Raw genomic sequence first — 17,115 nt, 5'->3', positions numbered from 1 at the left:
AGTAATTTTATCACATAAAATTTGATGAAAATATAATACCGTAGTTGACAAAAAAGATTTGATCACAAGAGAGATTTGAACAAAAGAAAGTTAATCAAAAGAAATTCGATTAAAAGATAATTAAAAAAACATTTGATTACAATTGGTTTGAACAAGAGATCTGACCAAAAGTTGGATGAAAAGATCACAAAAGTTTGTGGTTAGAGAATACTTTATCACGAGATCATAAAAATTTTGATCTTTATTATTTTCACTAAATAATTTGATCTTAGAGACTATTTGACGAGGATACTAGATTGTATATTAATTTGCCAAACATTATTTGTTCACAAGAAATTTGGTAACAGGAAAATTGAGGTGTAAATTTTAAAAAATTATATACCTCCTACTTATTGCAATTTAATGAGAATTCACTCTCCAAAAATAGTAATTATTTATTATTAGCACATCATAAAATTATTACATTGCTATCAAAGGTTGTACCTTGACATATAACTATGGCCATTTGTAAATATTCCATTGTATAATGTTAGTCAGGAAATTAAAGAAAATGTCAGAAAATGAGTATTTGTATACACGAATACGTGTACTTAAATAAGAAGAAATCTCATCTTTTTCATAAATTTTCAGAATTTAAGGCAATTACATCGCCTATTCTGGCAATTTCTTGGCAATCTCATAGCTTTTTATGGCCTTTTCATTATCATGTACAGATATAATTTGAGTATATATTACAACCGTACCGTCTATAATTATGAGCAATGACAATGGTCATGGCGATACTATGTCAACAATGTCCTATACCAGGATAAAGTTTTAAAATAAAACCCAGTCCTTTCACTGTTTAGTCTTCTTTTACGTTTGTTCCTTAACACCAGTTCCCAGGAGGTGAGCATTCTGAAACAAAACATCAAACTGGATATATCTGTACATGTAATATGTAAATGTATTTTAATCAGTATGAAATAGTAATACATGATGAGGCAGATATTAGTACACTATATCCCCCATTTCATAGTGGAGTACATCTTATTTCTTGTGGTAATAAACAAAAGAATTACATTCTCATAATTATCAAAGATTGTCTATATACCAGAGATTGATATCTGTACTTCAAAAACAATCATGGATGACCCAAAGAGTCTATAGTCTGCAGTAACTTGAACTGTTGCCAGAGTAGACAATTAATACCCCCTGCTGCACAAATTAAGTAATAGCAGGGGACATTGCAGAACCCTTTATAGATACTTAACTCCCCTTTATGGCAGGGTTCTGTGTATCAAATTTTATCAAAATACTGTCAAGTACATGTATGTAGTTTTGGAGGAGTTCACCAAACAGAGTTATGTCTACAGACAGACAGACAACCCAATACCAGTATACAATTTTGTTGTAGAGGGTATAATCACAAAGGTTAGTGATAGGAGAGTCAGATGGGTGGTAATCTAGAAATGATTAAATCAGAAGGACAATCAAATACAACAGAACCTTATTGTGGTACCACCTATTATTATATAGAATTTGTATTATAACACTGCCTTGTTTACTTGGTAAGTTGTTTCTTGCAATAATTGTACAGATGGAAACTAACCTTCATATTAATATCAATATTATCAAACTTTCCCATCATACATTCACGGAGATGCCAAATATTTAAATTGTGTGACATCTTCCTGTTCTTTTCACAACCACACACCAAAACAAATCGGTCCAAAGTTAAGAGACTGAACTAAAAGACTGATGAGTTTTAGTCAATTTATTCAGATACCTGGCTATTTCTGACTTATAGTATTTATCTAGTTACCTGGCTATTTCTGACTTATAGTATTTATCTAGTTACCTGGCTATTTCTGACTTATAGTATTTATCTAGATACCTGGCTATTTCTGACTTATAGTATTTATCTAGATACCTGGCTATTTCTGACTTATACTATTTACCTAGACACCCAGATATTTCTTACTTATACATTTATCTCATTTTAGAAATTGCTGGCAGCAATTTAAAAGGGAATTTGAAGAATATTGTATTTTAGAGGATTTTTTTTATCTAGAATTTGTAGAAATAGCTATTTATAATAGGGACCATTACTGACCCCAAAATACCCCCATACACATTGTTTAGGTATTCTACATACTTACACTATGTAGTATCCATTCACAATAACCCAACCTACGTTATAGTTACCTTTGACCCATGGTATGTAATTAGAGTTACCTTTCTAATGTCCTGTTCCTGTTTCCATGTTGACATGTTCCTGTGATACCGAGGAACCTTCCTCAATCATTTTCTCCACAATTTCCCACAGACAGGTGTCCTTAGGGAACTCATTGTCCACTAAATTCACCAGGTAGTAATTATCATGAATCTGGTTCAGTAAGTTGTGTGAGTTTGTTCCTGGCTCATACAGACTTGCCCAAGTTTCCTTCCACAGCGCAAATGCCTCATCCTGAGAAAAATATGGTGATGGGTAACTGGATAGTTTTGGATGCTGCTCAATCATGATGGTGTCAAAAGTTCACAAATTATCAACCAAGGTTATATATTATAAGATGTTAGCAGCCAGCCAATCGGATGACTGGTGTCTGAATTAGGAGCTAAAGTATTATAAAAATATTTTTTCATGGTACTAATTTTTAGAAATTCTATTATTACGACAATCACCATTTTTATATTTGACATTAAACAGGCACTCACCTTCCATGTCTTGAAGGCGATAGGATCCACGACAGTGGGCTGTATAATCTCCTTGCCAGGGAAAACTCCCCAGGTTACAGCTATGGGTAGGGTCATGTCACAGTTAGTGTAATCCACATCTCCCTGTATAATCAGAAAGCAATAAACATGTATACTCTCATCCTATGCTAGTTTATTTGCAGGAAAATTCATTGATATTAAGAACACACCAAGTGTAGACAATTGGTTGTTAAGGTATTCAACTAATGACAACTATTATATAAATAATTCATAAAGTGAAGTCTAGTTCAAATTTAATCAGATAAATAGCTATTATAATAATTACATTATAACAATACATATCATATTGTCCTACTTATCCTGGTTAGAACTCTTATAAATGTAGTTTTTGTGAAGTAAAATGTGTAAACTTTGTATAAAGTTACAATTCTCATTTCCTTATCATTAAGATGGTGATTGGTCTCTTTGACAATGTCAGAGTAACCATCCTGGTGATTGGTCTCTGTGACAATGTCAGAGTAACCATCCTGGTGCTGGTCTCTGTGACAATGTCAGAGTAACCATCCTGGTGATTGGTCTCTGTGACAATGTCAGAGTAACCATCCTGGTGATTGGTCTCTGTGACAATGTCAGAGTAACCATCCTGGTGATTGGTCTCTGTGACAATGTCAGAGTAACCACCCTGGTGATTGGTCTCTGTGACAATGTCAGAGTAACCATCCTGGTGATTGGTCTCTGTGACAATGTCAGAGTAACCATCCTGGTGATTGGTCTCTGTGACAATGTCAGAGTAACCATCCTGGTGATTGGTCTCTGTGACAATGTCAGAGTAACCATCCTGGTAATTGGTCTCTGTGACAATGTCAGAGTAACCATCCTGGTGATTGGTCTCTGTGACAATGTCAGAGTAACCATCCTGGTGATTGGTCTCTGTGACAATGTCAGAGTAACCATCCTGGTGATGGTCTCTGTGACAATGTCAGAGTAACCATCCTGGTGATTGGTCTCTGTGACAATGTCAGAGTAACCATCCTGGTATGGTCTCTGTGACAATGTCAGAGTAACCATCCTGGTGATTGGTCTCTGTGACAATGTCAGTGTAACCATCCTGGTAATTGGTCTCTGTGACAATGTCAGAGTAACCATCCTGGTGATTGGTCTCTGTGACAATGTCAGAGTAACCATCCTGGTGATTGGTCTCTGTGACAATGTCAGAGTAACCATCCTGGTGATTGGTCCTCTGTGACAATGTCAGAGTAACCATCCTGGTGATTGGTCTCTGTGACAATGTCAGAGTAACCATCCTGGTGATTGGTCTCTGTGACAATGTCAGAGTAACCATCCTGGTGATTGGTCTCTGTGACAATGTCAGAGTAACCATCCTGGTGATTGGTCTCTGTGACAATGTCAGAGTAACCATCCTGGTGATTGGTCTCTGTGACAATGTCAGAGTAACCATCCTGGTGATTGGTCTCTGTGACAATGTCAGAGTAACCATCCTGGTGATTGGTCTCTGTGACAATGTCAGAGTAACCATCCTGGTGATTGGTCTCTGTGACAATGTCAGAGTAACCATCCTGGTGATTGGTCTCTGTGACAATGTCAGAGTAACCATCCTGGTGATTGGTCTCTGTGACAATGTCAGAGTAACCATCCTGGTAATTGGTCTCTGTGACAATGTCAGAGTAACCATCCTGGTGATTGGTCTCTGTGACAATGTCAGAGTAACCATCCTGGTGATTGGTCTCTGTGACAATGTCAGAGTAACCATCCTGGTGATTGGTCTCTGTGACAATGTCAGAGTAACCACCCTGGTGACTTTGAGATGCCCTTTACCTTAGAATCCACAATGTGGTAGTTGACCAGTGGATACTTCTGTAGAATGTCCTTTAGCACCGTAACATTCTTTTCTGACGTGAAGAATTCCAAGTAGGCCTATAACACAAAGTTGAACATAGAGTAAAATGGTGTTTTACATGCTGGTGAATTCACTGTGAAAGATTCTGATCTCCACTTATACATTTGGATTGCGTTGTTTTTCACTACAGCCCAGGTTTGACCTGCTGCTTTCACACAAGACTGTTGCTAGATACATTTAATCCAACCTGATTAAAACACTTCATTCACATGAAAGGCGATCTGGTGCTGGCCATCAACAAGTCATATCCAGATGATTATCATAAAATAAGACTTGGTTAAAAGGGGTCAACTGTAATCATGCATGAGAAAATCCACATATGATTGAAATCTAGGTTGGGTAGGAAAATTTACAAGAAACATGAATAATATATGCCACTACCCCATTTAATGGTAGGGGCACAAATATTCATACCTTTTGGAAAATGTATCCATTTTTGTCTCCCCAGCCAACCTTGGGGTCCGTTGACGGGGCTGCGTTGATGTTTGGCTGGGAGTTTATCGTGAGAACACCTCGTTTGTTTATAGCTGCCAACTTTTCTGTGATAAGATTTGTCTCTGCACTGAGCTCATCATCCTGCCATGGGAGACTGGTTACCTGCCATTATAAAGTTAACAGCTCTTTATAAGAGGTCAAGGGTTGACAACTTTATACAAAATGTACTAGTTTTGATACACATACAATTTGTGAGCTTGGCAAATGAAGTAATCCATGAGATGGATGTCCATGCCCCTAACTATATAACGGACTGGAGGTGGCACTGTGAAATTTCACATGTCTGTCATAAAGACAAGCAATTGATTACTGTCAAATGTGAATTGATGTAAGGTCACCTCCTGACCACCTGGATACAAAATGTTTCCTGATACTGCAATTACTGATACCTTGCTTGTCGTCATTAGGACCAACAAGATAATTAATAATGATTACAAGTATGGATGGTTTATGTGATATTTTGTTTCACAACCACTGGTCCACTAGTGAATGATTCATGTGTGATGTTGTCATGACTACAAGGTAGTACGTTGTGTACACTTCACCTTCATCAGACAAAACAAACCCCGCAATACATAATATTTTCTATTACTGGATCACTAATTAATATTGTTAGAATTTTTCCATAGCTCAGAGAATCATTTCCGAAAACCTACCTGTAAATACCAGTTAATTTACTGTATAATAACCTGGTTAACGATCGTTACAGTAAATCTTACATTTTACTATATTATAATCTAGTTAATGATCATTACAATAAATCTTAAAATGACTATATTATAATCTAGTTTACGATGGTTACAGTAAATCTTTAATTGACTATACCATACTCTAGTTAACAATCGTTACAGTAAATCTTACCTTGACTATATTATAATCTAGTTAGCGATAGTTACAGTAAATCTTATATTGACTATATTATAATCTAGTTAACGATAGTTACAGTAAATCTTACCTTGACTGTATCATAATCTAGTTAATGATCGTTACAGTAAATCTTACATTGACTTCATCATAATCTAGTTAACGATCGTTACAATAAATCTTACATTGACTTCATCATAATCTAGTTAACGATCCTTACAATAAATCTTACCTTGACTATATCATAATCTAGTTAACGATCGTCACAGTAAATATTACCTTGACACTTTGGCTGTTCGGCAGGCCTGTAATGTAGTGGTAGAATACATCCCATACGTCCTGTTCAGAAGACAGATCTTCTCCCCACATCTTCAGCAGCGACTCTTTAGACGAGCGATTCTTCAGGTAGAACAGGTAGTAGTCTGTTAAGTCACCAAACGAAGCGGCCGATGAATTTCCCCAGCGACCATTAGGGAACTCGTCCCAGTTCGAGGTGCGGTGGACATAGCTGTTGGGTCGACATCGCCAGAATATTGGTCGAACGTCCTCTCTACACCGCATGTGGTTAGCAGTAACTTTAAATGGCAGGGTGCGCTGTGGATCTTCTTTCCACATTCCTAGTCTTTTGAGAATTTCTATGGTGGCCACTTCTCGGTTGAGTGTGTAAACATGTAACCCATACACCTCTCCACTATTGAGAAGGTCTCTGCTCATCTGTACAGCCTGTTCCACTCCGTAATTACGGATAGCTTCGTCATTGTCTTTGATTGGTTCAATAGTGTCGATAATCTCCTGTGGAACCTCTAACCTCGACAATTTCACAATGTGTCGTAGAGATTGGTAGGCCTGTCAGAAAAAATTATAGTAACAAAATTTAGCCGACAGAATTTTTTTCTGCTCCTATTCTTGATTAGTTTGATTATTTTTCCTTTTTTCTTTTTAATTTTCCAAGCACTAATCAATCTATACATACTGATGCATTAACAAACAACTGTCTAAATTGTAAAGTAAAAGTTTTACAATTAACTAATAGGATCACAACAAGAGCCCTGTACAAATCTTCCCTCAAATGAAGAGTCTGAATTTGAGCAACAATAATGGTTTAAAAGCAGACTAAAAATTGATAAAACTTACAGAGACTAAAATTACTAAAATTAGATGGTTTCAACAGAGTTGTTTACAAGAGTGTCAGCAATAGGAATAAACAAGTATCTCAATTCATTAGAAATACTTATTTCACCTAATTTCTGGCATCTATTTACTGTCTGGACAGAAAACAAAAGCAGGAAAACTTAAAAACACTAAAGTAGACATTATACATATTAGGCAATCCCAACCATGAAAAGAACCTGAATACTATTATAGAAGTAGAAGAATTTTATACACAGGTAAAATATGACATTTCAAATATTTCTTGATAAGTTGGCTGACCTGAAAACCTTTGTATATTATTATTTGTCATTTATTGATTGATTGTCTATCATACACAGTACCAAACCTTAATGCATGTATACTATGTACCATTTCTGTATACGTATCAAGAATTGAATATGAGTGAGAAATGTAGATGTGCTGTTTCATTAGACCTTTCCATAACATCCATGCTGTACAACCCTCAAACAGTGATAATAATGATTTAAAAACCTTCTGGTTATAATTCCATATGCTTTAATCATTAAATAGTCAACGTGATTCAGTGTAAAAAAGGTATACTTACTTCATTATTTTCACAAGATATTATTGAATGCAAGTGCTATGTTAAAAGAAACATCAAAATCTGTTGTGATGCTGTTAACTCTGGCATTTAAATTGTAAATAAGATATGCTATTTTGCAGTTCGGTTCAATTTTATCATACATTTGTAACTGATAAAATGTACCGTATTTTTTCCTATTAAGAGCACCTCCTCTAATAAGGGCGCCCCCAAGTTTATGCTGAAAAAAATCTTCTAATTTCATACTATTTTTGTGCCAGATTGCGACGATTTGTCTTTGCAGATGCTTATGAAATACTGTTGCACATAAGTTTGATGCTTAACATATATCTGATCATTCTGTATAAGAACTAAATTTATTGCATTGGACAACTTAGGACATCTTTGCCAAGTGTTTACACATAGAAACAGTGAGAACGCCATGTTCAAAACAAAACGTGTCATTTGAATGTCCAACACACGTGTGTGGATGAAGACTAACTGGCAACAACATTTTAGCAATGTCTATACAAGTTTTATGAATACTTACTGTATATCTATGACAAAGGTTCCTAAATAACAGGAATGCTATCATTTCTAAGTGTTTTAATGTGTGCTCTTGTCGGTATTTCCGATCCATCACAAAACGAAAGTAGCGATTGAAAAAAACTGTCCACCATTTTGTGTACGTATGGTAAAAAAAACAGGCTAGCATGAAATGCCAAAATTCTATTAAACAGGCACATTTAATCAATGTTAAATACTTCTGATGCATACTTTTCTTCATAATTATGCAATTTCAATACTTACTTGACTTCAAAATGTAAGTTGGTTATAGTAAGTTTCACAAAAATACGAAACTAAAAGCAAGATGACAATTTCAGAAAAAAACATCTAAAAATTGTCTCAAATAACGCTCCCCCTTGGCCAATTACCTGCGCCCGGCGCCCTTATTAGGAAAAATACGGTAAATGGTGTCAAGCTATTACAATATATATTTGTCCATCTCTTCGCTTTGAACTATTTCTTGTGTGGATGTTTTGGCATGGAAAAAAAATACAAAATAATTTTTTTTTAGTAGGAACACATATGAATGTATGTTACTATATCTGTATGGGGAAGGATCCCTCATGTGGGGGAGGGAGTATAACTTTATCTGTAAGGGGATACTGAGAGTGGGGAGTATAAAAATGTATGGAAAAGATTCCTGGAAATGGGATGGGGTAATTATACCTGTATGACTAAATCTCTGGGGGTAGGGTATATAATTATACCTGTATATGGAAGATCCCTGGGGGTGGGGTAGGTGGTATAATTACGCCTGTATCGAGAAATTTCCTTGGGGTGGGGTTAGTGTATAATTACACCTGTATGAAACAGATACCAATGGGTGGGGTGTTAAAGTGTATCTGAATTGGGAGGACCCCTGGGGTTGGGGTTGGTGGTTAAACCTGTATAGAGAAAATCCCTGGGGGTGGGGGTATAACTGTACCTGTATGGGGAGGATGCCTGGGATGATGGGACAGTGGATTCCGATATTTCTACAATCCTTGACAAACTGGAGGAAGGTGGAGGCCTTGAAGAAAAGCTGTGTAATGATGAAGTCAGCCCCGGCATCCACCTTGGCCTTAAGATGGCGCAGGTCCTCCTGGTAGGATGTACATTCTGGGTGGCCGGTCGGGTAACCTATCAACAGCATATTGTACATACAGTGCAGTATACTTATAAAATAAAGCTCAATCCCAGCATATACTCAATGTGTATTGATATTTTCAAATGTAACTTCTCCATCTAATGACAGCATAGACAGCTTATTTGTGACAAGTTTAGCTAGGTTAGCTGTTGAAAATTGTATACAATCTAAGAGAACTCTATAATCATATCTATGAATTCAGAATTTGATTAAAGGTCAAACACTTACGATTTGCTTCAAAATATAATAGTTAACAATATAGGACCTGCATGCACTTACATGCATGTCTATTCGTTCTTCTACTTTTAAGACTCATTAAGTATATCTAAATGACAAGTCCAAAATTTCTGCTCCTCTAAAAAGATACAAACTATACTAAATACCTACCTGCTACACAAACGGAGAAATCATCGCCATGTTCCTGTTTGATCAGCCTCACCATGTCTGTGGCGTAGTTGTAGCCTTCTTCCTGGTGCGTCCATGAATCCCCGCCATCTGGGGGGTCTGATAAACACCAGTGAATACATTTCAGTGTCTTTTATCTTAGCATAGTGCCATAGTCTGTGATACGTAAATCATAACACAAATGATAACCCTATTCTTGTACGTATACACCATGTAAAGTATTCATCTAAATCAAAATATAGTGTGATCATGATCATAACCATAAAATGTACCCCGGCAGAAAAACAAGGGGCCCAAGGGCCTTAACAGTAATCTGACTACCTTGGCAATATTCATATAGGAAATTAATAAGATATCGTGTCATGGTAGCCATCTTCGATTTCTGATCACCCAGAGATGTAACCACACTTTGTCGGGACCATGTCAAGATTATTTCATGCAACTTTAAGCCAAATTGCATCGGTAGAACTTAAGAAAAAGTTCAAAATGTGTTTTAAAGATCGCTGCTGTGGCAGCCATCTTGGATTTCGGATTGACCCGAATACAACACTTTGTCGGGACCATGTCAGGAATATTTTATGCAAGTTTCAGCCACATCACACCAGAAGAACTTGAAAAGAAGTGTAATAAACGTTTTCAAAATGGCAGCTGTGGCGGTCATATTGGATTTTAGATCGACCTGAAAAATAACAACACTTTGTCGAGACCATGTCAGGATCATTTTATGCAAATTTCAGCAAAAAATCGAACCGGTGGAACTTGAGAAGAAGTTGTGTTTTTAAGATGGCGGCTGTGATGACCCAAAAACATACCCAGGAATGAATCAGGTTTGCGTACATACATTGTCCATTGTTACACTATTATATACATTTTTCAATACAGTTACTGCTTCTGGTGAAAATGCTCTATAATACGCTCCATTACAAGATTAGCTGTTTGGGTCACCTCAGCACTGGCCTACAATCAGAACATCTCAAAACATACTAGTAGTTGTTTATGCTTTCCTGAGATTCAAAGTCAAACACATTGAAGATTTCATAGGCAACTGCAGATTGGCTCACCAAAGGGGTCAAGGTGAAGTGACCCCAAACAGGAAGTTGTTAGATCTTGTATTGGAGAGTATCATAGAGCATCAAAGTAAAGCAGAATTAGAAGTCTAATTTTAACAAGATTAGATGACTGAAGTGGCTCAGAAAAACTTCTAAATATGCTCTCAAATAATGTCTCATTTTAGTCATTTACCAGCACCTTATTAGGGAAAATACAAGATAAATTTATTTATTCTATAATATACCAACCTGTTCTTAATGCCACACAAAATAAGATAGCTCTCGATTACAAAATGATGGAATCCTAGGACTTACCTCCCCTGAGTGCCAGTAAGTTCCTGATACCAAGTTCTTTGGCGTTCTTTAGGTTAGTTTTGATCTCCTGCTCTGTCTGTCGTCCACAGGTGATATGGAGCATGGTCTCTACACAGCAGTAGTTAACCATGGTGGCTGCCATACAGGTGGAGCTTGTGGCCTTCTGTGTATTCCCTGGATCTCCTGCCGGGTGCCATGTGATGTCACAGAAAAGTGGCTGTCCTTCGTTCATACGCTCAATCCTACAAATCAAAACATTAAAGCTTGATTGAAATAATTTTTTATCAAGGGAGATCTCAGGAAAAACAGATCAATTAGAAACCTCTATAAGACATCATGATCAATATGCCTTGGCTAATAATTAGATGAAATCTGAACACAACAGGATGTGATGTGACACGATAGGGATGGGACAGAATTAGAAAACATTCCCCCTCCCCTTGTGTGTCATGGTGGGGCATTAAAAAAATCAAACGAGTAAATTTTTAATTTCTTCATCCTAAATTGAAGTGACGCTCCTCCCCCTTCCATGTTGAAAATAAAGTACAACGTAACTTTCATAGAAATTATCTACTGTCCCAAATTCCTTTGATACTTACATGAAAAAAGTAAACTATAGAACTGGTTTTAAAAGTTTAAATCAGACATAGCCATAATAGCCAACCAAAGAAAACAGAGTATAGAATTTATAAGCTAACTTGTAAGCTAACAATACTTTAGGAGAGCAGTGTTTATACACATAATCTGTCATGTTTACCGTGTACTTATAACTAGCTATTTCATGTCTCATCTGTCGGCACAGTTGATAAATTGATAAACACTGCTACTGTTTACATTGACTGATGGTATCTGTACAGAAGCTAGGAGGGCTGGCACACATTCTCTCTAGCCAATCACAAAGTCTTATAAGCTAAGAGGGCTATTACATATAAACTCTCTAGCCAATCACATAGTCTTATCTCAGTTAGGGACGGGACCTAGGGTTTGATTGAAGGAAGCACAAAGCTGCCTTTACCTATTGCTATTAGCCCCCAATATTGAGTATTATTTAAATAGAATTTTGCTATATGATTTTGATCACTTTTCAGATAAAAGACTAAGGGGAGATAATTCAATACCAAAATTTAGCTGAGAAAATATGGTTATACAAAACTTTAAGACCACAGGAATAGCAGTTTCATGAATATCAAAAAAATTGTTATATATTATGTATAAATTTTGTCTTTATAATTTCTGTTAGTACAAAATGTCTGATACTAAAGCTTCAGATTTCAGACAAGGGGAGACAATTCAGAGAAATATTATGGGTATATATATATATATATGTCTGAGGTATGCAGCAAATTCTTTTTCCTATTTTTTGGATTCTTTCATTTTCTTGCTGCAATTATTAGTAAAAAATTTTAGGAATATACCCATATCAGGTAATTCAATAGCACTTAGTTACATTCAAGGCTTTTTTCAGTTTTTTGGCATTTTCAAAATTCTTTAAAATAAACTTTATTTTTAATGCATTTAAAACAGTTATGATGCAAACCAATTACAATATCAGAATGAAGTAAATTTGCTTAGTAAATGAATATTCATTGTTGCCAATAAGTTTCCATTTGTTTTTTTTTTTTTACGCAGAAAGCATCTGAGCTATATATTTTCAATTACCTGCTGATTAAATTGATTAAATTGATAGCTCCATTGTTTGTTCTGGGAGGGAAGAATTCAAGTGAGAACCATGGGTCCCTGCTGGCAATCCTTCGATTGATCATCTCGGCTAAGGATTTCCGTTCCTGTTCTGGAGGGGAAGGAGGCAGTCCCTCCGCTCCATTAGAGGACTCATTTTGTATCAGCAACTCCGGCATGATGAGTTGGTATTATTTCTGAAACACAAGTCAATCAAACTTTAAAGTGAATAGTCGGGCAAAGAAAACCAGTCTAAATGCGTTCATTGGCCTTCCAAAAGTTCTCACATATTAATATGACGGTCAAGTTCTGCTTAGTTTACCAGTTCTGACCATTAAAGTAAAGAAAAGTTGAAAGCATTGAAAGCGAGGCTGCGTGGAAATGTAACCACAGACATTGTGAGCCGGGAGGACGTTTTAGAATTTCCATACTTTAAATCAATTTCTTCGTACGCAGACAGATTTTGACGAGAGATTTTATTTTTTCATTTCATAAGAAATTATACTGGATACATTCACACCATTTTTACCGACTTCAGCTTTCCTTGCCCGACTGTTCACTTTAATTAAACATTTATTGATATAAGCACTAGGATCTTAAAAAAATGTTGTGTTGGTAAAACCTTCTTCTAACTTTTGATAGTATTTTTTTTAGTAGATTCCACCTTCAACCTCCCACCTACCACCACTCATGGCAAAGCAATAAAAAATAGAACTGTAATGCCAAAACCAGGAAAATCGAAAAACTCTCTAAAAAATTGTTTTCATTGTAATAAATTTTTACTACCGGTAACCAAATTTTTCTGTTGTTCAGATAAGACTTTTTCCATAAAATAAAAAAAAAAAAAAAGAAAGATTTTTGTCAATTTTAAAATGAAAGAATTTTTATTTTTTTTGGTAATTATTTAAAAAGCAGTCTCGAAAGAAACAAGTGCAAAAGAAAAAAAAGGAGTTTATAATCATATATGTAGCATAGTTTTTATAATCATGTCTTTTTTTTATATTTTGTAATGATAAATAATGAAACACACCTAAAAGCACCTGAAATCTATAGAAGACATCTCGAAGACATACCTAGTATATAAATCATGGCAATTAAATCAATTATAAAACATTTACCAAGGATCCCACACAGGTACCCCTTCCCAAAAATAGGTCCATAAATCATGGTAGTGGAATTGCAATGGACTTTAGACATGGATGTTGTTTACTAACTTGTCACCTGAATGTGAGCTCCCATGGAGAAGAGTTATGTAATCAGATATTTTGTAACCAGACTGACTACACATGTGTACACAGGGATCAAAAGGGCCGTCAAGGTTCAGTGAACAAACACAAAAGTTTACTCTAGTTTCACAATATATAATGACACTAGTATATATCTACCAATAAGATATATATATACAAAATATCTGTTATAAGGCCTATATCAATTCCACCTTCTGTTTAAAATGCTTTTATTTCTTTCACTAGATCTATATATTCTATCCTAATTGTTGATTTTTCAGAGAGATGATTAAGATGACTATAAAAATATGAAAAGAAAAATGGGCCTAACGGTGAAATCTACTAAGGAACTTAAAACATAATACAAAGAAAAAGATACAAAGCAAAAACAAAACATACATAGTTAGACTAGATCTAATACTGCAAGCTGAACACAAATTAAAAAATGATGCATTACATATACTGGAGTGGAGAAATTTGATGTATCAAGTTATTTATTATCTTAGAAAAGAAAATGGATAAGATACTGTACGCAAGATTGATAGTTTAACACTAAGAGAGAATTAAACTATGTCGATATCTCGATCGTTAAATTGATTTAAAGAAAAAAACCACATACACACATGCAAAAAATCTGAAGAATAATACGAATAACGAAGATTAGTGAAAGATATCAAATTTCATGTTTCGTATACAAAGCGTATATCGGCGTTGACAAGGTACAAAATTTCTTTAAAGTAGCCATTGTCACTGTACACCAGGCACAACTAGTACAGTATCTTTATAAATAAAAATACACGCATTCAAGAGGTTGCAGAAAATAGGCTATAGAATTAATTTTCAATAAACATTGCTTTATATAGGAATTGAAGGAAATCAAAACAAAAAGAATACATTGTTTATTGTCACCAGTATTCATCTAAGGTCGACCACTTCAATGTTTACAACGGGACTCATTGTTTACATCTTCACACATCACTGACCGCAAAAACTAAAAGGCAAAAAAAACCACCATACTGGAAAATAGATTTTGCATCCTAAAATAAATTATTTGTGATTATATTTCGATTGGATTGTCTGAGTTTGTATAGTGTCATACCTTGCAAACTGCAGAAATCAGCTGTTTTTATTTTCAGCGCACCGACGCGCTCCACTCCGTTCGAGTTTTCTATAAGAACTGAGAGGCAGGAAATTTGTCTGATCCTATTTTATACCTAAGCCTGGCCAATCAGAGGCGAGAATCTAATCACGCACAGCCTTGACCCTGAATAATACGACGCAAACCTCCACTCTGCATGTATAGAATGTAGACGTAGTGCCAGGCAGCGTAAATGAAATTTCTTTGGCGCGTGATCAGTGACAGGCGAGATAACTCGTCCACTCGTCCTTTTTCCAGTACAGTAGCTTACTCTACAATACATGTTTGTGATTGTTTTCTGTTAAAAAAAATCATATGGGCTAGATCTGTTAGTGTTACATATTTTTTAATTCAACAGATTTTTGGCTACATTTTACATTTTTACATTAACATTTTACAATTTTACATAGGACGAAGATCTAGATCTACATAACCTTTTCTGCTGTTTAACGAAACATACATCATAAAATCAATAATTACTCGAAAATAAATCACCGAACACACATCTAACATCAACTTATAGACCAAAGAAATTGCTTTCAGCTATTTTTTAAATAAAATTGTTAGACCTAGAGCCGTTTTAAAATCCGTACTGGAGGAAAAAAAATATGTCATAAGAACGCAACCTTGGGTTTTAAATGATTCTCGTAAATTTACGCCCTTGTTAGGCCTAGAACACAGCCAGTGAGAAATACGTGGTGTGTGCGTGCGCGAGTGCATGGTAGAGAAATGTGCAGTTTGTACTCAATCTATAAATACACTCGTTGTACAGGCTTATACGTTTTTTAAAACGTGGCTATTGATGTCATCCACTAGGGCTTCCTCGACACTCCAGGGGTTCCGATCACTTACGATCTCTACACCCCTGGACTGTCTCATTGTAAAACTGAAGACAGCTCAGTGAAACGAGTCCGAACCAATCACAGGCCTGCAATTTTTTCTTTGAAAACTACAGAGAGAGCGACGCCCTACTTCAAAGCCACACAGTCAACCACGGTGTACCGTTATACGACTCGATCTTTTCTGCTCTGTTATGTTGCCTCCAGTTTTACTATGAGATAGTCCATGGGTATAGAGATCGTATGTGATCGAAACCTCTGGAGTATCGACTGCTAGGGAAGCGATGGCCCGACATATTACCACAAGCCCTCCACCTTTTTATCGCTAGTTCGAATCCCATGTGGGGCAGTTACCTGGTACAATGTACTGCTTGGCCACTGGTCGATTGTTTTCCTCGTGGTACTCCCTTTCCCTTCTACTTGCAAACCTGGCACGTCCTTACATGACCATGGCTGTTAATATGACGTAAACTAAACAAAGCAAACAAATCCAATCATCTATTGTTATAACTTGTGGAATATGTTTGTGAACTATTCCACGGGAAAAGCTAGGTAACTATTCCACAGTTGAATATGACATCAATTTTATAGAACAAGAAAACCAAAAATCCATAATCCTTTAGGGAATTCACATTTCATTAAATCCAGGTAGAGATGGATCAATATATGAAAGCGACAAAGAAATTCAGAATCCCAAGAGACAACAATAATTGTTCATTAAAGATAAATCCCAGATACTTGTCGTGATGTTTTTGTACTCTACCTGTATTTGTCTTAAATCTTCATCACATACATGTATCATTCCGAGATATAATTCCATCGTTTCTTTCACGGCTACTAATCTATAATGTTTCCGTAAAGGAACTCGCTTAATTATTAAATCCAGAGAAGGAACATTGTAGTTTCCATATATATTCAGATGGGTTTTAACGAGAAAACAGTTTCTGTCAAAAAGAAATAACAGATGCTTTGAAGTGTTTCTATGTTTCATTTCCATTTGTCTATTTTTTCATCTTTTCATCCAAATAACTTCATATTCTGCAAAAATAGCATCTATCAAACTTTACATTCCAACATTTTAACATGTATTTATTGTTATATTTATG

At 35.8% G+C, this 17,115-nt stretch overlaps 1 protein-coding gene across 1 annotated transcript; it reads right to left on the bottom strand.

The window, feature by feature from the left end:
- Window positions 1–371: 371 nt before the first annotated feature.
- On the bottom strand, window positions 372–15,251 carry LOC138318958 (methylenetetrahydrofolate reductase (NADPH)-like). Its single transcript, XM_069261802.1, has 11 exons — window positions 15,132–15,251; window positions 12,789–13,003; window positions 11,130–11,371; window positions 9,748–9,864; window positions 9,160–9,353; window positions 6,254–6,820; window positions 5,030–5,212; window positions 4,534–4,632; window positions 2,698–2,820; window positions 2,218–2,449; window positions 372–897 (listed from the first exon to the last, which is right to left on the bottom strand). The coding sequence occupies exons 2-10, from the start codon at window positions 12,983–12,985 to the stop codon at window positions 2,222–2,224; spliced, it is 1,950 nt and encodes a 649-aa protein (XP_069117903.1). The 5' UTR covers window positions 12,986–13,003; window positions 15,132–15,251; the 3' UTR covers window positions 372–897; window positions 2,218–2,221.
- Between the last annotated feature and the right edge of the window lie 1,864 nt (window positions 15,252–17,115).

Source organism: Argopecten irradians, chromosome 1, assembly GCF_041381155.1.
Source record: "Argopecten irradians isolate NY chromosome 1, Ai_NY, whole genome shotgun sequence".
NCBI lineage: Eukaryota > Metazoa > Mollusca > Bivalvia > Pectinida > Pectinidae > Argopecten > Argopecten irradians.
This window is presented reverse-complemented; position numbering and strand designations above follow the sequence as displayed.

What these genes read in the sequence shown, in the direction of transcription:
- LOC138318958 (XM_069261802.1), bottom strand. Translation starts at nt 12,985, where the DNA reads ATGCCGGAGTTGCTGATACAAAATGAGTCCTCTAATGGAGCGGAGGGA. An exon ending in CTTACTGGCACTCAGGGGAG is followed by an intron (nt 9,865 to 11,129) that starts GTAAGTCCTAGG and finishes GGTGTTTATCAG; the next exon opens with ACCCCCCAGATGGCGGGGAT. An exon ending in TCGCCTTCAAGACATGGAAG is followed by an intron (nt 2,450 to 2,697) that starts GTGAGTGCCTGT and finishes TATTTTTCTCAG; the next exon opens with GATGAGGCATTTGCGCTGTG.